The following is a 27,699-nucleotide window of genomic DNA, read 5'->3' as shown; positions in this document are numbered from 1 at the left end:
CATCCTTTTTATAATCTGCTGTTAGTTGGGTCTCCCGTAAACAGTTCCATAGTCCCAAGGGCGAAACAGTTTTTAGGATCTGTGAAGGCTCACTCCTGTTGCATTCTAAATGAAAAAAAAGTGATGAATTTAGTCAGAAATGTGGAATAGATAAACAACCAAATTACATGTTTTTTAGCAAAGAATTTATGCAGTTGTGATTTACCTTGAGTTCATGAATATTAGATTAGGTCAGTTACTATTACTTGCGCAAAGCATAACATGGGCTTAGTACCGTATTGCAATGCTTTTATTATTTTGCTCCTATTTAAGTATTCCCATGCATCTGCGTCTAGTTTAACAGGAAAACATACAAGCAGAGTTAGTGTCTGATAAACTAAAAGTCTCAGTTGTCAAAAAGATTTTTAACATTTGTCCACAGCCAGCTGCATTTAATTGAGACACAGAACACTCATCTTCTAAGACTGTATACTGCTGTTTTGCGGGTAACTAAAAGCTCAGACACTTACCTATCCTGCTACCGATGTTATTGCTGGGGAAATTGTTTGATGACAGTGGTCATGAAATATGGTCAGTGATAAATGTACAGTCTAGAAATAAACACCAAACATACTTAAGGCTACCTTATAATGTATGACAGCAACAGCATCAAAGGCACATTTTTTCCTATTTTTAATCAGACTGATCTGAATCCGTATACACATTAGAAACAGGCAACTCTACTAACTAAACTGATCTGTTTCGTTACAGGCTTCAAGCACTATACTTAAGTATATCATAATTCTTTCAACTCAACTGCACTATACGACAACCAAGAATACTAAACTGAGCAAGTGTCATAGTTATTGTTTCATTTGCATAGACATGTTGCTCAAAGTAGTTAAATGGACATAATAAAGCCGATAAAACCAAAACACGAAATATAGGCCAGTCGAACTTACCTAACAGAAGAAAAAGGATATATATATTGCTTTCCGACTGAAGACAACAGTCAGTTGTTTATAGAAACATAGTTTACAGTACAACAAACCATTCTTCAGTAACATTATGCACTCATGGTCTATCTGGAAACAATGAACTATGTGATTAAACCCACTATGACCTGGGATATCATCCCTGCGTGCAATGAACGTACAGTGTAACGCAGTCAGACGTGGCGAATAAAAATTAAAAACAGAGTAAAATTAACAACATAATCTAGTTAGTTAATTAAAAATATATATTAAACGACGAACTTAGTGGTTACTTGAACGCACAGATGACCGTTATTACGCTGGGCGATACATTAAGCTTACATGGTTGCGTTGCGGATAAATTCACCCATTAAAACATGACCACGTTTTAGATATTTCATATATGTGAATTGACTGAGTCTAACTATAAACTGGGTGGTGAAAGTCGTTTTACTCATTGCTGGACGGAAGAATATCACAACATACCTCAGCAGTCCGTTGAAACCCAGATAGAGTAAGCAAAGCATGAAATAATATATATAGGCATACAGTTCACACCGTTATGCCAGTTGTTACTTTCAATAAGAAATAAAGCGTGTTAAGAGAAGCTTCTGTAACTTCCAACTGGATTGATTGGACTTACGATTGTGAAAGCTTGTTTGTTCAAGTAAATTCAATCAATACCGAACCTTGCGCAACTTTGAAATACGTCATTGGATTTCACTTTGGTCTTGTGATGACAGCCTCTTCGCAAAACTCATGCTTAAATAGCTTCGATATTCGCAAACCAAGTGCGGATTCTGCTAAAGAAGGTCCAAGTGGTTCCTCTCGACAACCAGCTTTCAATGCATATCCCCTCGAATCTTCACCTAATTTGCTTATTCCAACAAATGATGTGATATATATGCCATTAAATCCCACAAATGTGCCTTTGTCGCTACAACGTGCATGTGCCTCCAGTGAGACTGTAGGCGGTGATACACAGAGTTACAGTCATCCAATATGCCATGGCTTCATTTTTCCAAACTCAGAAGTAAGTTCAAATGATGCTGAGTTAAACCAGATAAACATTCCGAGTATGCAAAACCATATAAATGATGTTCCTTACAGTATGCAGAGCCAGAGTTCGAGCAACGTGGACACAAACGCCCAAAAACATCTTCAACTCCTGTTGCTTCAAAAGTTAATTGAGTTGCAGCTTGCCGAACATTATAACTCAATTAAAGACACACTAATACTAACTAAAGACTCCAATAATGAGTCTCAAAACCCTAAATTACTGCCATGTTTTGTCAAAAACTCTGACTTTGATGCAAGTTCTAACCCAGTTTCAACTGTAAACAACGAGAACTCAGATATGTCGACATTTCTGGTCCCTGTTAAAGCCAAGTTTGAGGGCGAAAGTGGTTTGTCTTTACACATAACTCCAAATGACGAAATCAGTAATCCGACCCAAGGAAGTCCAGTTACCGTAGCATACTCGAGTCAACCCATCGTCTTATATCCATTTTCCGTTCAACAAGATAATTCTACGGAAGATACATTCCCAGCCAGCCAAGCTGTGCCTGATGCTTCTCCAGGTGGACCAACTGCTCAAACATTTACGATGAAGGACATAGATCACTGTATACGGAGAGGTTCTCTGGATTTCCCTTCTGAGCCAAGCAATGACATAGTTGAGAGTATACGAGGTCGTACGAGACCAGGGTTTGTATTGTTAAGCGTTCGGCATGAAAAAATCAACGCAGAAAATAAGATTTCACCAATTTCTGAGAAACATTTCCAGGGGAGTCATCCTCCTATTTCAACATCAGCCAGTCTTGAAACAAAGAAGTCGAAAAGTGTCACCATGTCTAAAAACTACCTAGAAAGAGATTGAAGCATATGAAGAGCGATGCAGAACTAAAAAGCGACCCCTAAGAGGTTCGTCCAAATCTCTCCTAAAACGCTCTGAAAACGCTGAAATGTCTCTGACTCCGGTAGAACTTACGGAGGATGATCTTAAAGCTTTATCTCCACAGTCAAGATTTCGAGTGACTAGGTTCGCAGACAAAAAGCAAGCCTGGATAGCTCCTGCAAAGGCAGGATTCACTGTCCATGATTTATGGACAACTAAACTTCCGGAATATGTGTTAAGATGTGCCGAGCACCTAAAACTATCAGGCTCTGGTTTAAACTCACAACAAGAAAAACTTACTGAAATCCCATATTCGTTGGACGACATTATAAACGGACATTGTTTGGCCTGCGAGAAGTCACCTCGTAAGTTTGATGTTTTGAGTTAACAAACTTCTCGTTTCATTAATACTTTGACTAGTTATCAAGTTTGAGCTGTCTGCGTACCACGTAAGTTGAGAAGCTTTTTCACGAGGTTACTATTTAAAAATCATTATTTATGAGTTGCAAGGAAACCTTAACATGTTGTTTTGGTCAACAACCGTAACTCGTAAAAGACATCATAGTAACTGATCATTAACCACCGCTTCGAAAGGAAGCACTTTCATAGCATCGCTTAGACGATTTCTGGTAAAACAAATAGCCTTTCACGTCTAGACCAAATATCTCTGGATGTTGTTTTTAAGTGGATTTAATTTTTCTCTCAGGAGACCATGGTGTGCATATTAAATTTTTATATGAATTGCCTTATCTGAATTATATCGTCGGTTTTTGTCCTCGATACGATGCCTGTAGATGACTACCTTACCATCGGGAATGGTAGACTACGTACCACGCCTCACAAAGAGTAAACATTATTTTGTCCAAGCATCGGGTCATTCCAGTTATAAATTTTGTACTTTATCTTACCAATTTTGTATTCATCAACGCAGGTAATTAGGTTGTCTTTAACCTGTTCAATAAGGTTGAGTAATCATAGATCTGTATGAGGAATTCATTAACTGAATTTAAATTGGTGGGTGGGGAGCGTTGCACACATGTTTTAGTGGCCGAATTATGAAACCTGATGCTCCTTAAAACCAAATTCTATTGAAACATCTCTAGATTATTTAGAGTACTTTCATGGTCATATAAATGTATCATTTGGACGGTTCGGTCAACCAGTATTGATCATGAAACAAATGTCTCCTACATTAACCACTCGTTCCGTAATCCACGCGTAGATCTGGTTTGATTCAAAGGATATGGCATTTTATATCTTCTAACCAGCATTTGAGAGCCTATTTTGCATGCACTTGACAGATTGACAGTGAACTGTTGTCTTAATTAATCGCATATAGGCTCATTTCTTCAAAACATCAAGGTAAAAATGTTGATTTTGACACTGTAAATACTAAAGATGTTACACAGTCATATCGAGAAGCGAGACCAACAAGATGTTTGGTTTTTTGAATTCTAGTAATTTCTGGGTTTGACCCAACTCATGTCAATATCATTTTAAAATAAACAAACTTATTTGAGTATCTGGCTTGAAACGCGTCATCTACGTTTACTGTTCTCAAGGAACCTATTCACATGGAGAGAACTCTCAATCTCGTGTTTTGATGAGCATTGCATATTTCTAGTTTTCCGCCATTTGCATCTAACGTCTTCAAAACAGTTTGTAGAAGTTTACCGGTCTGTAGAGACAGAGAGAGCTACAAACATTCTTGTCGTTTCTTACTCTTTGAGTGCAGGACATCACAGTGACGTTGTTATTCTGACTTATGTTAGAGTTACTCACAATTATTACCCACTATCAGGTAACACGAACCAATTAGAGTATGTTTGATAGCATAGCTTCAATGCTGATACAGCTCTCAAATTTATATACCTTCAAGGGAATTTGAGCTTTGGTTTCACTTATTTACTCACGGATTATTCATGACCATCTTAAGGGACTAAGACTAGGAAGATTTCTTCAGCCGTTTCACTTTAGCGTGGATTTTGTTAGTGATGATTCTGAATACAATGTCTTCTATCTAGGGACCAAATGTACTGCTGTACTTTTATTTAAAAATAGATCCGTTGCGATTAAAGCATAAAGATATAGATTAGGCCACGTTTTATTGTTAGTCCTACTATAATATGCCAATATAAAAATAATTTACTAATATTTTGTATGGTGAGAGATGGGTTTCCGAACCAACACTTTAATCTTAGTCACGCATATTTTGTTGACTGTTTACAACTGTAGCCACCGCTCGTTAGTTTTCTCTAAATTATATCCAAAGCTTTATCTAACTACATTCTATCATTTAGATCTGTAATGTTCCAGATTCTCTTTCTGATTCTTCATGTGTTGTTAACATAAGTTGGTTTGAAACATCTATCTTGAAGTTTATATTTTATAAAATTTGCCATCTCTATAGACAACAGTGTTACTGGTCTTCGAAATTAGTATGCATACTTGTCTTTGCCTATTAAATGACCTGCAAAACTAATCTTCCGATTAGCGTAGCTGATAATTGGTTTCCGGGTGTAAAGTTCTATATTGTACCACTTTGCTTCGTCCTGAATTTGTGGATATACGTTTCTCACAACTACCTTTAATGTTACTACATGTAGTAATCGTTCGAAAAGTAGAAGTGGCAGAAACAATTTTCAGGTCTCTATGTGCTGGTATTTGTTTCTATGATAATGTAGTACGGGTTCTACTAATCGTCATTCTGAGTTCAGTTTTTCTTTATTGTTTTTACTCTTTGAAGGAATAGTTTTTGTTAAGCATGTTCTTTTCCTTTATCAACTATTTCTAACGACGTTTTATTTTTGAATTTCATTCAATGTTAGGTTAACTTTATTCCTTAATCTTCCACTTTAGCGTAGCTTGTATTCCTGTAAGATTTGTCACTTAAGCAACAATATTGAGTTGACCTAATTACTTACTAAATTTATCAAAGCTTTTTCAAACCCCAAACTATCATATTTTCGATAAATTTAGTTCAACTGAATCTAACATACGTAGCAGTGTAGACGCACAGTCAGTAAACTCATCGTTTAAACTGTTGTACAGTGATATAGACTAATTACTGATCAACTGGCCGCGATACTATCTAAATATTTTTTGGTGTCAAAAACCAGCTGGACAGACAGTTTCTCAAGCGAGATATTGTTATATCGTAGCAAATAAAATAAAACCAGTTGTATCTCATTTGAAATATTGTTGATCAGAAATAGTTAATGTAATATTGACATTTAAAAAGTAGTTCCTACTATTAAAACTATTAGTACCTAAATATTAAAATGAAATGCCCTAACTATGATCGCTATGAGTTCTCTTTAAACTTTCACATGCCCAAAAGTGTCGAAACATATTTCTCTGAGATAACCATTTTAACGTCTCGCCGGGCTGTATATAATTTGGGAATATTAACGTGATCATATTCAAAAGTGTTCATTGTACTAGAATTAGTGTAACTAGGAAGAAATACTCTGGCAAACATTCAGTGCATCTACTGTTATTTAATTCGCACATGATATCTCTTCCTTTCCATTTATCACTGTAGTTGAAAGATTCATACTCTGGTGTGAATCGATTGACTTCTCGTGGTGTTTAGAAATTTTTTAAAGACAAAACAAATGTTTAACTGAATTATCCATTGACTTTTGTATTCTTTAAATAAATTTATGTCGTCTGATGTCATTATGTAATAACCCCATATCTACTTTCTTCTTACTTGTTGCTCACCATGATGATATGAATTTTCATATTGAATTGTAGCAAAAATGTATTCATCTTAGGTTTTGATTTGACTTGTTCATTGTAGTAATCCATCTGCAAACTAGATCGACTTATTCTAGGATTAACGATATTTTTGATGGTGTTTACAAAAAATTAAATTTGAAACGACTTAATGAAACAATCAGTACTTGAGTAACATTGGTTGTACAATTCTATCGTAGTTCAACCTAAGCTCTGTCTTAAAATGTAGAGTCAATTTACATCATCATTTATCGTGTTATTTATTTTAAGTGTGAAACTCCAATCCTTATGATTAGTACTAAATATAATGGGTAAAGATATCGAGCGATAACATGAATCGTTGTGACACGTCTAGCATATCAGTAGCCCATGTAAGACTTTGACCATATAATAAAAATATGTCATGTAAGTCACAGTTACTGGGCTAGCTGGTTAGTCTGTAGCTTTAGTAGTGACGTTTCAACGGTTGGAATAGCTATTCCAGTAGGGCTCTCAAACGATGTATCGAACCTTCTGCTCCCCGCAGATTAAATGGGTTTATGGAAATACCCAGGATTCTCTTATATTTCCACTAAGTTTCCGTCCAATCAGTTCTGTAGTCATTCCTTTTAGGCGTAGGGTGTATACCTTTAATAGGAAAAACCTAATGTTCATCCTCCGGGACGTCGATCTACTATAGTTTAAGATAAGAAACGCCTAAGAAAAAGGCTGATTTGTAGTGCCATAAAGTCTATATATTGGTATTTGTTCCTATGATAATGTAATATGTGTTCTGCTAGTCATCATTCTGAGTTCAGTTTGTGAGACTTATTGTGATATATTCTGTAAACTTTTCTTCTTTTTTCATGCCACTGATCTTCATGGTTTTTTCTTTCCTATAGATTTATTTGCTGCTTAACTATCCTCTTATGTATCCTTCCACCTGCTTTAATATCATATAATTCTGTTGTCATTCTTCGTCCAATTGTAGTTCGGACGTCTAGTTTCTATTGCCAGACTCCGTCTTCCTGGACATTCGATATAGTTGATAATGCATACAAGCCTTAAAAATCCCATATGTTATCAAACCTGGACGTTTGATAGATCCGCGTATTTATTGACTCTTCGTCCGAGCCTTTTGGTTATGTGCAGATTGCCTGGCTGAGTTTAACGCAATTACCGCAACTAATCTTTTGAGACTGCATGTTAAGAGATAGAATCGGTTTGAATTGCTCAGATGCACTCACTTGTTTCTGCTTTATATCCCAGGTTTCTGAGCTAGTTCATAGTTTCCTGTATTTTTAAAAATCAATTTCAAGAATTTCATCTCGATGTACCTATATAGTAAGGCAAGCTGAAGCAATATGTATGCTACAAATCCTGTGTTGATTGCAACTTACATTCCACATCGAATTGTTTCAATATATAGCATGATACATAGACTCGGGATTTTTAAGTATAACTGTTTAGCTGCTGTCATTTATATTTGCTAAGGTCTTCTACAACCACTTATTGGATGCTGTACCATCCTATTTTGCACTCCACAGCTTTTTAGCTGTATTATGGAAGTCTAATTTTGCCAGTACCTTGGAAGCAATCGAACTCAAGAATTTTCGGCTTCAATAAGAAAAGTCCAGACAAAGGCTTATTATTTTTATGAAAACAGTTCTATAACTTTCAAGTTTATACTTTGATCGTTCATGTTGGTTAACTTTCTAAATCCAGCTCTATACTATTTGTACTATTCGATCTAGAAAAACAACATAGTTATGTTCAATGCCCCCAAGTTTTGTTATTTCGCTCAAATTCTTCATCATTAATAATTCTGTTTGGTAAATTTCAACTTTTTAAAATACTGATATACAATAAGCGTTTTTTATATCTCGAAGACAAAAAATAATTGGGAAATATGGGCTAGTAAACGCTCCTCGTATTTTTAGAAAGATGACAATCATTATTTTGTTCGCCTGACTCGCGTAATGAATACGGAGTAATGTAAATTTATTCTTTTCTAGGAAGCATTCATTGAGCTCAAGGCTGTTTAGCATATTCTAAGTTACTTTTCAGTCAAGTTTAATTGCAGTGTAATACCGTTGTTTAAAGGCAAGAAAATTATTTCAAATACTATTAATGTATAAGTTACCTGATAAAATTATAAATTATTATTTAATTGTACACTCAGCTATCAAAAATCGCCTGGTTTTCGTCCTCTAAAACTCAATTTACATATAGAGAAAGGACTTTTGTTTCACCTGGCGCTGCCATGATGATCAACTGAATGTTGGGCTTCCCTTCCCTTCATCTTATCGGTTTTATTTGCTTGGCCTCGTCTTTATTTAATCAAAACATTTGGATTGTTCATTTTAGTTCAGTTTTAATATCATTTTCAACTAATAGTTATTAAAATTAGTCATATTATTTCACCATTATTCAATAAAATATTTGACCCCTTATCAATTTGGATATTCAACTACGTTCTCTTTTTTCATGCCATCTAAAAATAATATTATCATTAATAATTTTATTATTATCATTATTAAAATTACTCCAATATTGTAGTTTTTAGTAATTACTATCACTTACACGACTTTGTCCATCGTAATTATATTGAATTAGACATGTTTCTTATGTCCGATTATGTTATAATCTCATTTTGGTTTAATCCTTTGATTTATGTGTTAAGCTTGTATGAAAGTGAAAAGTATTTACAATGTGTTCTTCTCACTAGTGAACCAAATGAATTTTTACGTGTTACAGATTAAATTACAACCATAAAACATTTCATTTATTTGCGCAAATCAGTATGTATGTGAGTGACTTATTGTTCACAAAAAGAAGTGAACTCAATTCACTATACAACGTTCATCATTCTTGATTTACAAACGTTTATTAAAGGAACCGATTTCATGAAGTTATTTGATTACGGTCTTATGAGTATCACCTAGTTTCGAATCATATTGACGTTTTATTACTAGTGATGATGTCACCGGTAATCTGTGTTTGACAACGCTTCTACCAGTAACACCTTCTAATATATTTCGTTCCCACCAAGAGAAATCAAAAGACAGAGTCGAGGAGATCGGAAGAGTATATTTGACGATGACCAATATATCGGAATTCTCTGATCTAATCTGGCTAGCGATTGCGGTTGATGTTGAGCACGGCGTTACCACACGTGATCTGGTGCGGATGCATGACCGAGCGCCTTCAGCTAGATGAGTCCACTAAAACATATGGTCAGCATTCAATGTCGAAAACTTACAGGGCTATTTATTTTGGGGATTTATTTACCGCTACACTAGTAACTCGTGTAATGTGATGTACCCACTACCAGAATCGAGACCAGTGTCGACGCAAAGCTATAAATATAGGGTTACTTACAATAAACTTTAAAGTTCTCATATATGAATGGTTTTAAGAATATTATTGTTATATATGAATTTTACATTATCTGAAGATTGAAACGGCAATGGTGGGGAAATTCTTACAATCATCTCACTATTCGTGAATAAGAGTGAACTTAACAATTACTTCTTAGGTCTATCCCTCTTACTTTGAATTTATCTCAAGATTGTCACAACTATCTCTTGTTATTATAAGTTTTATTCAGAGATATTAGATTTATGATTTTAATTTTTGGAGTTTACTTGATGAGTAATCATTGATTTACTCATATTGAGACTCTTCTTTATTTAGTGTTATACGAATTTATTATTCTAGCCTCATTTATTTATGTGATTGTTTGAAGGTAGAATCTTGCTGAATGACAAGTCGTTTCTTCACTGGTTGTATCCTGTGATAGGTTATTGGTTTGTATCAACTAACAGTATAAACTGTGATGAAGTGGCTGTTGAGTGCCATCTGGTTTTCGGTGATTATCCTGTTGACCTCACTGTATGTATAGATTCATTGCTACTTCTTGGTGATATAAGAGATCATAAAGCTTGTTACTATAGCTTTGTCAAGTAGCTGGTTTTTTATTTCATTTTACAGCTTGCTGTTTACTGTTTTGTCTAATTTATTAAGTTAGTTTCATTCTATGATGTCTTCAAAAGTTACATTTATTCTGCTATGAGTTGTGATGATTCCTGGGTTTTATAATTCCATGATATGAACAATGTTGAATTCAGTAGGTCATGAATACATTATATTGTTTCCACATACAATCACGGTATTTTTCTGAATCACAAAGTTTTTCTGGCTACATTTCACAAAATTACATGTTTCATTTATCTAATTAAAATCCCCAATTTCCACATGTAAACTGGATACATTACCGTGGTTGAACTTGATAGTTTCAAATAAATTTAGAATTAGGTAGAAAGTTAATGATAAATATATTTTTGTGATGTCCCAATGAGTAGAAAATTGTATTTCTGACGTTTCGTGACTTGATGCTAATCACTTCTTCACAGCACATAAATAACCGAAATAAAATTAACACAATAGTTCGTAGATGAAACTTTTGTGTTTCTCTCCTTTGATCTTCTCTCATCATGATGGTCACTTATGAGAGTGATGAAAGACTTCTTAGAGCTTCTGAGTCATAGGTGTTACAGTAATTTGTTGTTGTTCAAATGACATCATTTTTCTGATCAACCAAGCACTTAGCTAGAAAATAGTATTCTAAAAGTGGAAGATCTTTTATCGGCTTAAGTTAACTGTAGACAAAAATGATACGGTCTGATAAGAAATCAACTGTATAGTAATGATATATATGTATGTTTACTGGGGATCTTTAAGGGAGAGTTTATTTTAATTTATCATATTTTATTGTCTTATATTCTCCTCAAGACATTATCAATATCAAGTCTTTCAATTATCTCGTTTAAGGTCCACTACATATTTCAACCAACATACTCTTACATGGCGAACTGAGTGAACATACATAAAAAGAACATAAACCAAGTGTCATGATCCAAATTTTGGAATAGAATAATGATGTACATGCTTATAGAGTCTCACAATGAGAAAAAGTTTTCCAGCACACTATGATTTTCAACTGTCACTTATCCAACTTGCTCCATATGACTCAAAGTAATAGCTTGTTTGCACTTTGTAGTTTGGTCCGTTTTTTTTAAATATTTTCAATGTATAAATATTTATTCACTCCATTTCATTCAATCAAGACATATTTTCAAGATATCTCACGAAATATGAACCATGTTTCATATTCATGTTATACATTATTTAATACTGGATTAAACTGGATTTGATTTCAGTGGAATTTTGTTATTACTTTTAGAAAATGGTTATTTATCATCACTGGATTTATAAAAAGTAAAAAGAATGAACTCTTTTGCTCTCAATGCAATATATTTAACATTGTCATGTAAACAAAAAGAAGCCTTTTCGGTAACTACTCTAGATTTAATGTGAACGTGTTGTAATCTATTCATCAGTAAAGTAATTTCAGGAATGTGGCTAATTTAAAACGTAATCCATATCATCTTTTTATGTAACTAACATATCATTATTATTTTTAAATTGTTACTCAAAAATTCTAAACTACTACACAATAGAATATTAATCTTTACATCTTATAAATCATTAGGTGAGTGTATAATTAACTGCAGTTTATGTCATTCTCAATTTGTGAATTCTTTCCTAATGAAAGTCATGTGATACGTCATCTTAAAAAGGTGCAATTAACACTTATAATTTTAAGTTGCTTTACTTTTCACCATTCAATGTCATTAGAAATTACCACTTATATCCTTCAAAGGAACGTAATTAATCAGTAAAGATTTTGTTAATTTCAAATTGGAATTTCAAGCAGAAAAGAGCTTTGACAAATGGTCAAGCTGTTAACGTTTCTGTTTACACTTTTTCTAAGTTTTTCATCACAAATGAAAGTCTTTGCAATATGAAATATCACGAACGCTTTTTAGTTACACGTTAACCATTTCTATAACCGTGACTTGATCGGATTCACGTGAGACAACTTTGGAGAAATAGGAAGAAATCGTTGTTGGTTATTTAATAATTAAGCACAGTAGAGAAAAATAGGCTTGATTATTGATGTCTGATGGGGTAAATTGAAGCTTAAAGACTTAGTTTTACAGAGTCGTATAGACTCTCTTTTTATCCGCTGTATGTTACTTTCGTTGTTGACCTCACGGTGTCATTTATGGAAAAGTGAACTGTTTAGTACTTTCACAACGTCACAAAAATAATCGATCACCTTGTGGTTGTCAAATTACACCATTCATAGAAACTTTCCGAATTCTAAAGAATCAATAGAAGCATAAGAATATCCCCAGTTAAACTGTATGATAAAATGTGTTGTTTACAACTGACGTCATCCTTTAGAAAAATTAAATTATTCTTATACGCAAGGACTTTCTAATTGTCGTTTTATTAAGAAATTTCAAAAGTTTATCGTGACTGTAAAAGAAGTAGATAGTTTCAAACGATCAAGCATCATTTTAAAACACTCGTTTATCTCATTAATTTTAAGCGTTCAGAATTTCGTCCTACAAAACCAAGTAAGATTATCATAATTTCAACAGGTCATTTTGACTACTGAATACAATGTCTACTGTTATGCGTTTCAGTTCTTGCCATTAATCCATTAATCTAGATACATCTTATATACTTCACTAACATTACTACTGATAATAAGTTAAACTTAATAGTGTTAATAGAATTATGTTATGTTCTTATTAAGTCACAAAAATTAACAAAATGGATTGAAAAAATAAGTAAATTAGCATGTTGAATAGTTTGCTTTCTAGCAATCTTCTTAGTTTAAGGTTAAACATATTATTATATTTATGTTTAGGATTCATTTAGTTAAAAAAGCTGTAAATTAAATATTATAAATATATTTAATTTTCTATTATCCTATAACACTCATTGAGTCCAAATGTTAGTGAGTAGTGAATTTAATTTGTAATGTACAATATTTCTCTGTAATCTTATTTACTTCAATGTATAACTACATTAATAAACAATTAGTTTGTTATCAGAAGGGGTTTTGTGGAGATTTTGATGATTTCAATAGTTGAATTTATGAATCAACTGAAGCTAGACCACCATGGAAAACCTGGAAACACTGGACGGCCGTTTCGTCCTAGTTTGTTGATATACATTACTGAGACTTGATACAATGGTAAATATTAAGATTTTTGATTAGTTACAGAAAAGATAGATTTCATTATTAACTAATCTTCGGTTTTTAACTAAAACTACCATAAACATTTTTAAACTTCTAAATATGTAAAATACTACAACAATAAAATTTCCTGAAACTTCTTTTTGACTATACATCGGTCAGTAAAGATCTAAATGAATTAAAGTTTGACTCTCTTTTCTATAAATTACTCTAGTGAAATGACATTTCTTTTATATTTTATTAAACCCATGATCTTTTAAAGTGAATTTATAAGTATCAATCCTAAGATTGGACTTAATAGTTTTAAATAAATTGAGGATTAGGTAGAAATGTAAGCCACTTCTTACATTAAGTCACGAAACGTCAGAAATACAATTTTTCCACTCATTAGGATATTCCCGTATTTTAATTTAGAACAACATATATAAGCGAACAATATTGTTTTCGATTAGATCCTCATCAGACTTTATTCTAATATACAGTAATATTCATATGCATATACGACATTATTAAACCAATCAAGGCAGTTTATGAGTCAATGATAACAGTGGAATAGATTACATAAATAAGTGAAAAGTAGAACAACACACCTAAGCGAACAATTGTTTTCAATTAGATTATCATCAGGCTTTACTCTAATATACATGAATATTTATACGAAAATGTTAAACCAATCAAGGCAATATGGGTCAATAATCACAATGAAATAGAATAAGTCACCACACATAATAGGTAAAATTCATGTTGATAGTAGGAAGACAGGTGTACTGATAATAGTAAGAATTATAAAATACGAAAAAAGTCTTATCATTAGTTAAACGTTGGAAATAGAAGGTCAAACGTGGGTAAATATACTTGGAATAGTCATCACAAAACATTGCCTTGATTGATTTAACATTTTCGTATAAATATTCATGTATACTAGAGTAAAGCTTGATGACGATCTAATTGGAAACAATTGTTCGCTTATATGAGTTGTTCTAATTTTCACAATGGGAGTCTTCAATACTCTAAGTGAAAAGTATAAATTGGTAGTGTGATGACAGGTGTACTAGTTGTGATAAGAATAATAAAGGCTTGAATCAGTGTTACATAATGAGAAGTAGGTCAATGATTAGAAAAATATAAACACTGAAATAGCATTCATAAAAACTATAAGATTGTTAATATGTGTTCAGGTAATTGGGCCGTGAAACGTATATTTGAGAGAAAATAAAATAAAATGGTAGGGGGGTGAAGAAAAATAATAGTAAAAAACGAAGAGAGAGTATGGAAAATAATGATCAATAAAATCATTTATTAAGGCCAAGGGAGAGATAAGGGTGTTATAAATTTCTTATGAACACAAACACTTGGATTGTTGGCTCGGATTGCTATAGCTTCTGCTATGTGTAAGAGACGAGATCGAACACCATTAAGAAAACTAGTAGGGATACAATAAATAACTTTAAATGACTTATTTCTGTCTACTACATGACCGCTTTCGATCAAGTGAGATAGAACTGAGCTGAGTAGTGACTTGACAAAACCTTTTCCTAACCACAAAGGGAAACGTTCACTTACTCATTGGTTCAGTTGTTTGATAGTGCGCCCAACATAGCTTTCTCCACAGTAGCAGCTGAATTCGTAAATAAACATAGAAGTTGCATAACTGGGTAACTTACCCTTTAGTTGTGGAATCACCAGAGATCGGGTCGAGTACTATAGACAGAGGTCAGCTGTATTAAACGTTCTCTTCACTGCTCTACTCAGCCTATCACGTAGCACATCACCAGCTATATTTCCATTGGATTGTAGATTCAGGAAGAGAGGTTTCTTACTAGCCGTTGATGTCACTGTTTTCTTGTTTGTTACACGCAAATGTTTCTTCAAGAAACCCTGTGGATAACCCATTTCAATCACATTGTGCATGGGCTCTAAGTCATTGTTAATTGTATCGAATGAGCATATCGTAAAAGCTCTATTTGCCAGGTATTTGACTAAGTTTCTCTTATAATGAAGGGGTATAAAGCTTAAGAAATGTGTGTATTAAGTTGATAAAGAACTTTTTCTATACACACTTCTACTGATAGAATCGTTTTCTTTTCTGTTTAACAAAACGTCAAGGAAATGTAGTTTATTATCTAGTTCCTCTTCACATATAAATTTAATTGCTGAAGGTTTGTTGTTAAATAGTTCTAATAGTTCTTCTTTTCCAATGTTCTGATCGACAACAGTGAAAGTATCATCAACGTAACGATAGTAGAAGCCCTGTTTATCAATAAAATCCATGAGAGGTCCGTTCTCTAGTTTCGCAAGAAAAAAATCCTCATGGATAGGACCTAGGGGTGAGCCCATCGCTACTAGTATACCTGTCGTCACATTACCAATTTATACTTTTCACTTATTTATGTAATTTATTCCACTGTTATCATTGACTCATAAACTGCCTTGATTGGTTTAATAATGTCGTATATGCATATGAATATTACTGTATATTAGAATAAAGTCTGATGAGGATCTAATCGAAAACAATATTGTTCGCTTATATATGTTGTTCATTAGGATATAACAAAAAATATATATATATATATATACATATATACTTATTATTAACTTTCTACGTAATCCTCAATTTATTTAAAACTATCAAGTTCAATCTTAGCATTGATACATATAAATTCATTAACAATCGAGTCAACTTATCTAAATGCAAATTTAATATTGAAGTTGATATTAGAAAGTTAACTAACTTTTAACTGATTCATCTATTAATTTTATCGATATTTTATAGAGTTCAACTTACCTTTGTTTGATAATTAGAACAAACATTTTCTATTATTACCTATTATCAATTGTGACCGATTTATAAGACTGTTACACTATATTATTTATTGTGAGTTCATTTCTTTATATCATTTTGATTAACCACATATCACATCATTTGTGATAAAGAAATTTGAGATTATTACCACGTTAGGTAGTTTATAGAATGATTATTTTGAAACCTGCTTTTACAATGTGCGTGATTTGTGTTAAAATACTTAGTGAAATTATCTGGAAATACAAACATACTTTTCTCAGAATTATATATATGTATATATTACTTACTTACTTACGCCTGTTACTCCCAATGGAGCAAAGGCCGCCGATCTATGAGACAAAATCACGCAGCGAAACATGTCACTCTATAAGAGAGTCGCTTCCTAACGGTTAACTGTTTTAATTTCTAAGCTTTATGGGTATATTTATTTTTTATCTTTTACCCGCATTGATGACAAAATATATCTGTGAGCACAACCATTCGTTATCGACTAGAAACTATGTCTGCGCAATAGATGGTCTATCAAGTATACTAATGCTGGATATAATAAAATATGCCTAATGTTCAATATTTAGTGATTTGAGAACATTAAAAAAGTTGTGTCATGAAATTAAATCTCTAGATGAAAAGGCCTAAATCAAAAGCGGTACCGTCAAGAGTTTAAAATTGTTTTCATTGCGTAAAATGTGGAAAGTTAGATTTTCACCTATGGAAAAGCCTTCTACGTGACAATACATAACCATTTGGTGCTTCACAAGGGGTTTTTGTGAATATTATAGTAATTTTAATAGTTGAGATCATGAGTCAATTAAAGCTAGACCACCATGGAAAACCTGGAAGCACTGGACGAGCGCTTCATCCTAGTATAGGACTCCTCATCGATGGGCATCCACGATCCCGTCCCGCGAGATTTGAACCCCGGAACCATCGGTCTCGCGAGCGAGCGCTAAACCTAAAACCCGCCAAGCCAGCATCCAACAGCGTTAATGTCTAACTTCAACTAATCCACGAAATTGAGCGACACGTCCACCATTGTCTTCAGTGAGTTACTATCTCACAACAGACCCGTTTGAACTTCACTGGTCACTGCTTCTCATTACAACTCCAATAAATACCTCTTGAAGCCAGTCACTAGTGAGCATATGTTGACTAATATCAGAAGAGGTTTTTGTGGATATAATTGTATAGTGTTTGTTTTACATTCGAAATTACGAGAAATTGTTGTTTTAATATTACTAGCACTATATAAGTACACTAGCTATAAAGAAGAACATGTTTTATTTGTATTTTATTCAGATATTATCTAATCTTTAAATAATAAATCAAATATCTGTTACAAATATTTCAAACCAGTGTCTTTCATATTCATTCATTTAAAATTGATTTAAATCACTATTCAATGATCATTTGTTTAAAATTCTAATAAATTAATTTATAAAAATTTAAGATATTTATTTATTTATTTCAAACTGCTTATCAATATATAATCGACATTTTTGTTTATTCAAGTTAATTCTCGTATTATATATAACTATTCATCATTATGAAAAATTAATAATGATTTAAATCAATTATGCTAATTGAAATCAGTGTTCATATCACACATAGTAATTCATGTCATTTACAGGAATTTACAATTTAATATATATATATATATATATATATATATATATATATATATTAGCTATTTAGATTTTAGTTTGATTTTGTTTTGTAAAATAGTTTATAGATGTTAGGATGGAAAACTGTCTAGCTAAACAAGAAATTTTATGCTTGTTTTATAATTTATAATGTAATGAACGAGAACACAAATGGGGACAATCGAATGTACTTGAACAAAAAATTATAGAATCTCATAGTAAAATCTGAGAACCGTACAGTAAATACTTAATGCATACAATGTCAATCAATCTCAGACTTTATTGTTCCTTCATTTCCACACCAATCATTCTCTGTTCTCTTTCTTTTCTCCTCAATCTTCTTAATCATCTGCCGCCAGATATTTTAATTTCGATTGATGGTACATACTACTTGTATCTATCGACATCAGTAGCACACACCACGATAAAAGTACATACTATCTTATGAAAGGTTAAACTTAAAATTTGTTCGCATCAAATCCCATCAGTTTTATGTTCAGAAATTCCAAACCGACTATAAATTAGTCCAATTAACAGAAGTGAAAAATGATCATAGTGTTTCAATACAGTGAGAAGCTGTTCATAATTACTTATAAATACTTAATTATCAGAGATACCTAGTTGTTACCATTATTATTGTTGTCAATTTCCGTTCTACTCGTAATGTAATATTTGGAGTATCAAATAACTTCTTAACTGCCAAACATTTTTGAAACATAATTAATATTTAGTTTTCAATACTTTAAAATACTATCTTTAATACACAGGGTGTTGTAAAGTGTATATCCAAGCAATGTGAAATAATTCACCATTTCCTTGTAACTTCTACCTAATGATCTGTGAAGCATAACATCTCATCGAGGGAGATATTTTATTTAGATTTTAGAGACATTTTAATACATCATGGTTAACTATAAAATAAAAACATTTTAAACTCCGATTCTGTATCAAGCGTCCAGGTTAGTTCATTTTAGCTCATCGCTAGAGAAACCTCAAGAAAATCCCCTACTTTAATAGACTACATTTACTCTACTATTGTTGTTAACATCTCCACAGATATCTTTATGATAGACTTGATAAAATGAAGGTTTTCTTTTGTGACTGGTTTTCTGTGTTGTGCCCCAACAACTCAATGCAGACAAACATTTATTTAATATAATTCAGTTTTAGCCTAAATTAGTATTAGAATGTTTAGGAACAGTAATCACTGGGCTGTATGAAGATTTTTCTCAGACATTTATTTGCAAATGAATCAGTCATTGAGTTGGGTCTTAGTAACATTTCTCTAAGTGTAATTCACTTTCGAAAGATCTATAAACATGGTATATATCCCTTTGCATAATTATTATTCGTATATTTTATGTGTAGCTTATTATATGAATATCTGAATGAATAAATTAACCTTTATGCAAACGAGTGGTCTAATTCTAAGTTCATTTTTTAATCCTATTTCTGACTGACATTGGAAAACTAAGCTCTGTTTTTCACAGTCAAATGAAGGAAAACGTGCTTGACTACATAAAATTAAGGAGTAATTTTAAATGAGCCAAATAATCTAAGCGTTAGATTACCATAAAAAACGTGTTTCTACAGAAGAGTAATTTGTTTCACTAAGCTAATTACATCATATCTACTATACATGTTATTTGTAAATTACTAAGGTCAAAATATTTAGGATGAAATTTTATGTTCGTCATGAAATATTCTTTTTTGGGATAAATTTCAATGGATCACGAATTATGTTTTGCCCTTGATGTCAATAAACGAAATAATGCAACCAGAGGATCTGTTTTTTATTAGTAATCAACAGTAATGATTAGGATAAATGTATTCTATCACTGAAATTCCCTGTTAAATTTCTCATCACTTAATTCAAAGACAATCTTGTTGAGTCATTCAAATTATACATTTAAAAATCTTGTATCACACTATGTACAAATATCATTATCTATCTAAAAGTTGATCTATTATATTCAAATATATGTACGAATTATAGCATAAAACCTGTTGTCACCAACAATCTAAACAATTTAGCTACCAGTTGGCTCTTTGTTTAAATGCGAAACTCTTTAGGTTATCGAATAGAATTGATAATATACCACTATAATAACGTTTTAATACTTCCAGAGCCAAATAATTACAAGTAGTGCAGTCAAAAGTCTTTCGACAAATAATTTCCTAATACTAGTGAAGCAGTTATGTAGATGGACAGAAGGGCGAAACAGTTATTGTTGTGGTATACAATCATTTTAGAGGTTTATTACAACTAGTACATATTCACCTAGCACTACCAAACATTAAAACGCAAATCCAATGTCCTTCGTGTCTAATGCCAAACGCGTTATTAACTGAGCTATTCCTCCATACGAAAATGAAATTTGTCGCTGAGGCATAAGCCAGTAACTATCAAGACTCAGTAGCTCAGTGGTTAACGCTTCATGCGCATGAAACAGAATATACAGGGTTGAAGTTTCGGTGTGAATATTAACACTGGGAATACGGGAACACTCAGTTGACAAGTTTTAAGTTATTCGAAATGTTCATTTTGAGTTCCCCTACCAGACACTATCCAACTTTACTTTTAAACCTGTGTCGTAGTGGCAATTTCTAGGCAATCCGTCTAAGATACATACATTAAGAAAATAGACTGATCAAATCTTGGCCTTTAATATCAATAATGGGGAGATTCAAACCCTTACAATTAAAATGATGTATCAAATTGTAATAAAAATAAGAGATTTATTGTTCAAAGCAACTTGAAAAGTAAAACTTTTTCTCGCGATGTGTACAATAACATCTCCCCTTTTACCATTTACAGAACAAAGACTCATAAAAAACAGTACAATTGCCTTAGCCATGTGTTTTAGTTGTTAGAATTATTATCTAAGAGGTCATCAAGCTGACAAACTCATTGACAAACAGATTTTGTCCATATTTATGTCCATTGGTAAATTTGCACGTCCTTACCTTTCAAATTTCAAACAAAGTTGTAATTTATGGAAAATTGGAAAATCTAGTCATTTTTACAGCGATTGGTTCTCTACTGGACCATCAATTTCCAACTGCACTTCATTTTCATCAAGCATTTTTGCATAATACCAACCTTTAGTTTAGCATAATTTTAATTATGTTAACGTGCTTGATTAAAGATTATATAGTGTGTATCACTCTGTGCCTACTGACATCCAATAAAATACATAGGCTTTCTGATTGTAATAAGTACAATACGTAATACAATTCAAATGACTTTTGCTTTAAAAAGGTCTCATCGATCTCCATGCTACCATATATCTGGCTTTAACTAAATGGATAACTTGGAGAAATAGATAATATAGAGTACACAAACTCTTCTAAATCTCAAATGTAAATAAGAGGTCAGGGAACTTTAGGGCTTTATATTCCCTACTACAAGATATCTATCTCTGAACTCTTAATTACCATGCTTTACTACTTCATTATTTTGGATTTGGTAAAGTCAAGTAACTGAATGACAAGACCTTATCTATTCAAAGAAGAACCACTTTATTATCTAGTTTTAAAACTGAAGTTTACGTAAGAGCTTCTAAATCCTCCCACCATATTTACGATCCTATTCGAGTTTGGAAATAATTTGGCACTTTGATCGTTAATAGTATTTGATAGTGTGACGGTTTATTCTGTGAAAATCCGTATCTTCTAAGTTTCTCTCATTAATGAATTCTTGAACACCACTGCGATTATTGTCCATTTCAAAGGTATGGGTAACGAGACCTTAAAATCCATGTCTATTGGCAATGGTTGAAAATAAAACACGATCATGGTCAGAATTTCAGTTAATACCACTAGGAATGATTTTACCTAATATAGAAAAATGGCTTATACTATGATAACTAAGCCAGATTTCTATGAATAAAATTATATTTGATGCTATACACTTCCTCATACATAATGTGTTAATTAAGTGATTTTTATCGGAGTTACTATTAAATGGATTAATTAAAACTGCAAACATTATTAGAGACATTTCGGTTGAATTAAAATCATGCAATTTGTCATCAAGTTATGTTAGTGCGATATAGATTGGATTAAAGTATGTTCCGTGAAGGAGTGTGTTGGAGCACGCTGATAGGCTATTTTCCAACTAATCAGCGCTAGCGAATACCTGCAGAAGACTCCATAATATTCTTATGTAGAAATTATTAACATACTGACGTTTACCTTATTGTTATTCCTACTTCCATTCAACCTTGTCTACTTGGAATATAATTACATTCCTGTTTAACCGTGTTTTGATTTTGGAACTTATTGAGTGAAGCAGTGTGTAAGAATACTAAGCAATAAGAGTAACTGGGACATAATATAAGAAATCATACCAGTCTACTTCGAACATGTATCGGTAGTCTTAACTATAAAAGGAGTTCGTTGTTTTTATTACAGATAAATATACTTTAGTATTTTCTGATCTATTATATTGATCAAAAGTTGTTTAATAAAGGAAAATATGATAATTACATCATTTGAGGTTTTGTTGAAATATGTACAATCTGTATTTGGTATTAGCTTATCCATTTGACAAATAATCGATTACAATTAATTTTCGCCTGCTTTGTACTGTATAAATTATAGCAACAGTAAACATTAGTTAAGCATAAATTGTTTGTCAAGTTTATAGGTTTTTCAATCAAAAGGAATTGTTAGTACCTTTGTTAACAATTTAGATGTCTATAATGCTTTTCCGTGAAACTGTCATAGTGAATAGAAGTATCAAAATACAGTTAATCAAAATCCACAGGCCTTTTATTTGAAATTAGGCTGAAAATTAGAGCTTTTTTGTCATTATTTTGTCACTGTTAGAGACGAAGAACTGTATTTACTGAATCCAATCTTATTCCCGAAATAAACGGAATGAGTATGTAATTAAAAATGACCTAAATCATTTTAAAAGGAATTTATAAAAGTCTTTAAAGCAAACGAACATTGTGCTAATGAATTCTCTCAATATTGTCATAACTAGGGTCTATAAGTCAATCAGTTTGTATAGCTGTATTTTATAAATAAATTGGATATATTACTTTTTATTAATTAAGGCCTTTCATCAATAGACAAAATGATTTACTTTTTCCATTCCTTAACACTGTTATAATTACAGTATAAAAGTTTTCATATCTTCCTTAAAATTTTGGAACCATATCGATAACTATTAATTTATAACGTCTTAGTTCTTATTTATGTAAAGAGGTTAAGAAAAAAGAACAATTCATATTAATGTAGATGTTGGTTTCATTTAAATGAGATTAAAATTGATTTGTATGGTTATAAACACTTCTTTCATTGAATAAGAAAAAGAGAATTCAGCGAAGAAAATTTTCTTTTCGATGAAATCATTTTGCTTAAGTTGTACATTCGTATATGGAAAATGTATGTCTATAAGACGATAGAAAGGATTGTATCACAAAATGGATTCGAGAATAAATAACAAATGAGGTTAACGTACTAATCAATGGGGTAAGGAAGAAAATCGTTTATGGGTCAGATAATAGTCTAATTGACAAATATGAAGAAAAGCGACAAACATAAATGTCATAATAATAGACTTGGCCCTAATTCCCTTAATGGGTATGTTTCTGTTTTTGTTTTTTTTGTTTTTTTTTCTGTACTTTTATTTGATTATTATCGAATTTTTTAAAATTACTATTTTGCATTTTAAACTCTAGTCAGTTATTATTATTATTACCTCATACAAGTTTTCTTGATTATTATCCAGTTTATTATTACGATCTTTGTGTTTGTCGCTTTTCTTCATATGTGTCAATCGGACTATTATCTGACCCATAAACGATTTTCTTCCTTACCCCATTGATTAGTACGTTAACCTCGTTTGTTATTTATTCTCGAATCCATTTTGTGATACAATCCTTTCTATCCTCTTATAGACATACATTTTCTATATACGAATGTACAACTTAAGCAAAATGATTTCATCGAAAAGAAAATTTTCTTCGCTGAATTCTGTTTTTCTTATTCAATGACACTATGGGTTATTTTAACGTCTTTCATTCACATTTCTATATAGTACTTAGTTGAACATTGTTATACTAATATTTAACTAGTATATTAAGATATGAGTATTAAGAAGAATTTAACGTTTTTATTCGACTTTGTTGTTTACGATTTTTACTTAGAATGTGATAATTACTTATTGGTAAGGTTGCCACATTCAAAACATTATGTATTGCGACTGTAAATGAAATTTTAGTTTTTATTTTGAAATTCGATTGTTTGAGAAAACTGTTTAGGCGAGACTATAATTTATGAACGAATCAATCAGATTTACAATAACAGGTCTTGGATTTCATTCATCCATTTGGTCAAATAACGTCTTGGCATTTTAGCTGATGTCAGTTCGTGATGGAAAACCCTAAATTTAATCTCTATCCCCAACAATCAACTATAAATCACAATCCTTATCCTTCACACAGGTTTAAAACCCTCATTTATCCCTAGTCAGTAGGTGAACATTCTCAAAGGCACTTAAGCATCACTCAAATGTCATCTATGAATTATGGTCTCAACACTGTTGATTCCATGATTTTTCTTATTCCCCCTTATACAACATGATTTTTACATGAAAGAGAGTATTTGTTGAATCTTTTCGATGAAAAATGCCATTATTGCTCCAACATGCACTGAGATTACTTCATTATTTAACGCATGAAAAGGATGAGTTTTACTGAATACAACGATTTGTTTTGAAAGTTTTCCAGATTGTTTTCTTCTTTTTTCCAGTTAGGCAAATTTAAAAGTACCTATGTTATGTCTTAACATCAAATAAAATTGAATTCCAGTTTATTATGACACTAAATAACATAAAGCTGACTATTTATGAAATCACATTTACTTTTTTAACCAAGAATCAAATCCATTTACTGTGAATAACTAGAAACTGGTAAATTTAGTGTTAGCAAGTTTAGTCGCGTAAATTATCTATAAGAGATGAATTTCATTATCATATCAGTCAAATATTATTAATTCAGTAATATAAAATAACTCACATTGATAATTATTCATCAGTATTAGCACATCTATTTTATAATTCCAACGAATGTTTCGTGCTTCTGTAATGAACTTGGTAGCAATTTCACTCAATCTAAATATTAAATCAGTATATGACCAAATATTCAACAATCTAAAGAATCCATTAAACAACATGATACCTTGTATTACTCATTAATCGATTAGTGTTAATATCTGTTTGAATTATTTTTTCTGGTTAGCGAGTTAGTTTTCTACGGCATGGGGACGCTAACCCCATTCCCAAACCTCCTCCTTTACCCGGGCTTAGGACCGGCAGTAACTCTAGAAGAGCTACAGGCGGAGTTAGTGTTAGTATCTACTTATGTGAAAAATCAGTTATTACCTAGATACCTTTTGTTATAATTCCTCTGATAGTAATATTAAATGATACCTAATTCAAATTCAATTGAAAGTTTTATTATCTTTCTAGTTGATAATTATTAACAAAATCAAAACTTCAATCCATGAATTCTTATCGATTAACTATAATTGTTTGATATTATATAATAATATTATATAATATATCAATGAAATCTTCATTGAACTATACATTGAATCATATAAACCTTAATTATAAATTATCAAGAAAAAACAGGTTTATAATATTCATTCAATTAAATTTGTTCAAATGAATTTTCTTTATTCTTTTTCTTTATTTTCTTCTTTTTTTCTTATTTTTTCATTTATCAGCTAAACCATGTAGTTGTTGTATGGAACAGAAATTCGCTCAATAGAATCAATTGACTTACCGAGTTTATTTAATAATCTATAAATAAATAATTAACTATTTCTTAATTTCATTAATTTTTAAATAATATTCCCTAAGTATTTTATTATTTTACTGCATTGGTTACATGAAATATGCATAGTGATTATATATATATATATATATATATATATATATATATATATATATATATATATCAGTGTGTCCTATTATGCAATCAATGAAAATGTTTTAGAAAGTGTATTTTGTGTTTCATGCAATTGGTTCCCTTTATGAATTTGTTCTTGCTCTGTTTTGTGTTTGTTTGTTTCCAATACAAACATGTTATAATCAACGTGAGAATACAAACACTCAATTATCCAATTAAATAAACAGATACATTTATATACACATAATTGTAATAATGATTTGATAATTGTGTATTTACTTTTAATTATTTTGTATTAGTAATACTCTTTTCTTTTTTAAAGAAAAACAATTCAAGTCTTTCAAGAATCTGTTGATTTCTTAAATCATTTAAACAATCATTACTTAAGTTTTAAATACTGATTTTTTATAATAAATGTATTTAAGTCACTTTAATTAAAATGAAATAACAAAAAAAACAATAGCTTTTGTTGTTGCTGAGGGGTTTATGGGGTTATTTTGAGTTTACAGTTTACGCAACAGATTGATTTTAATTAGAACACTAAAAAACATGTACTTGTCAACAACCTATTTTGAAAAGCGGTCATAAATTTTTATTGTGTAGTTTCAACTCAAGGAGCTTTTAATGAGATCAAATATACCAAAGCTATCACTGATGAAAACTAATGATGGTTATGTAACATTTTCAGTTGATCTTTGTTAGACCATTTTACTATTAATTCATAGTGCAATTTAATTTCTTATAGTATATTCGAATTGTGTTTACTGGCGGAATCCAAGACAGTTGTTTCGTTCAATTTGAGATACCTGAATCACATTGCTGATGTCCACTTCCAGATTTGAACACAGCATCTATTGTAAAAAAACTTCAGAGTTAACCACCGATTTGCTGGATCCTTTAACTCGTTCATTTAATACAAAGTTATATATGAAGGTTTATATTTTTACATAGATGACATTAGAGACTGCTATTTTTCAGTGTTAGAAGTTAAGAAAATAGTACTACCTACTAATGCTTTGATTCATGAACACTGTCTAAGCGTTTTCAATTAGATTACTGTTATTATCCTTTATAATAACAAATTTTTAGTTGTATTCTGGTTCTGGATGAACTCTTACTGTTATATCCCGACGAAAATTATGAATGGTAACTCTTGAGAACTATTTATGGACCAATGCAATATATATTTTTTTATTGTAAAATTATTAAGTAGCTAAACTATGTATATTCATGTTCCTCTTATTAAAAGCTTTATTTTGACCCATAGACTATTATTATACGATTTACCATTATTAAATTACTCCCAGGCTACTAATTACAGTTCCCCACATTCACAGACACATTTGACTAGATCTTGTACAAATGTTATTTTCTGTCTTATTACACGATGTGGTCTGTTTAGTTCAGTATGTTTGAAATACATGATTCATATAGTGGAGGCTGAGATTGGTGTTCTGGACTTACAGACAGGGTTAGGAAGGAAGAAGGATCAATAAAGACTCTAGACTGCTTGTACTGGTTTACGCGTCATTCGTCCGGTCGATAATACACTGTTTTCCAATTGGCGGTATCATTACGTTACATATTAATAGGGCACAAGACTACGTCATAAACAAATGCTGTCGTAGGCTCCTTGTACTA

General features: G+C 31.7%; 1 protein-coding gene across 1 annotated transcript; it reads left to right on the top strand.

Moving 5' to 3' along the window:
- Nucleotides 1–1,673: 1,673 nt before the first annotated feature.
- On the top strand, nucleotides 1,674–26,508 carry MS3_00010818 (uncharacterized protein). The gene is made up of 2 exons (XM_051219217.1): nucleotides 1,674–3,215; nucleotides 25,874–26,508. The coding sequence occupies exon 1, from the start codon at nucleotides 1,690–1,692 to the stop codon at nucleotides 2,830–2,832; it is 1,143 nt and encodes a 380-aa protein (XP_051068244.1). The 5' UTR covers nucleotides 1,674–1,689; the 3' UTR covers nucleotides 2,833–3,215; nucleotides 25,874–26,508.
- The last annotated feature ends 1,191 nt before the right edge of the window (nucleotides 26,509–27,699 follow it).

Source organism: Schistosoma haematobium, chromosome 2 (genome assembly GCF_000699445.3).
Source record: "Schistosoma haematobium chromosome 2, whole genome shotgun sequence".
In the NCBI taxonomy this organism is placed as follows: Eukaryota; Metazoa; Platyhelminthes; class Trematoda; order Strigeidida; family Schistosomatidae; genus Schistosoma; species Schistosoma haematobium.
Note: the sequence above shows the minus strand (reverse complement) of the source record. Positions and strands in the feature narration are given on the sequence as shown.

Bases quoted from the DNA above. Each gene is read 5' to 3' on its own strand.
- MS3_00010818 (XM_051219217.1), top strand. From the start codon at position 1,690: ATGACAGCCTCTTCGCAAAACTCATGCTTAAATAGCTTCGATATTCGC.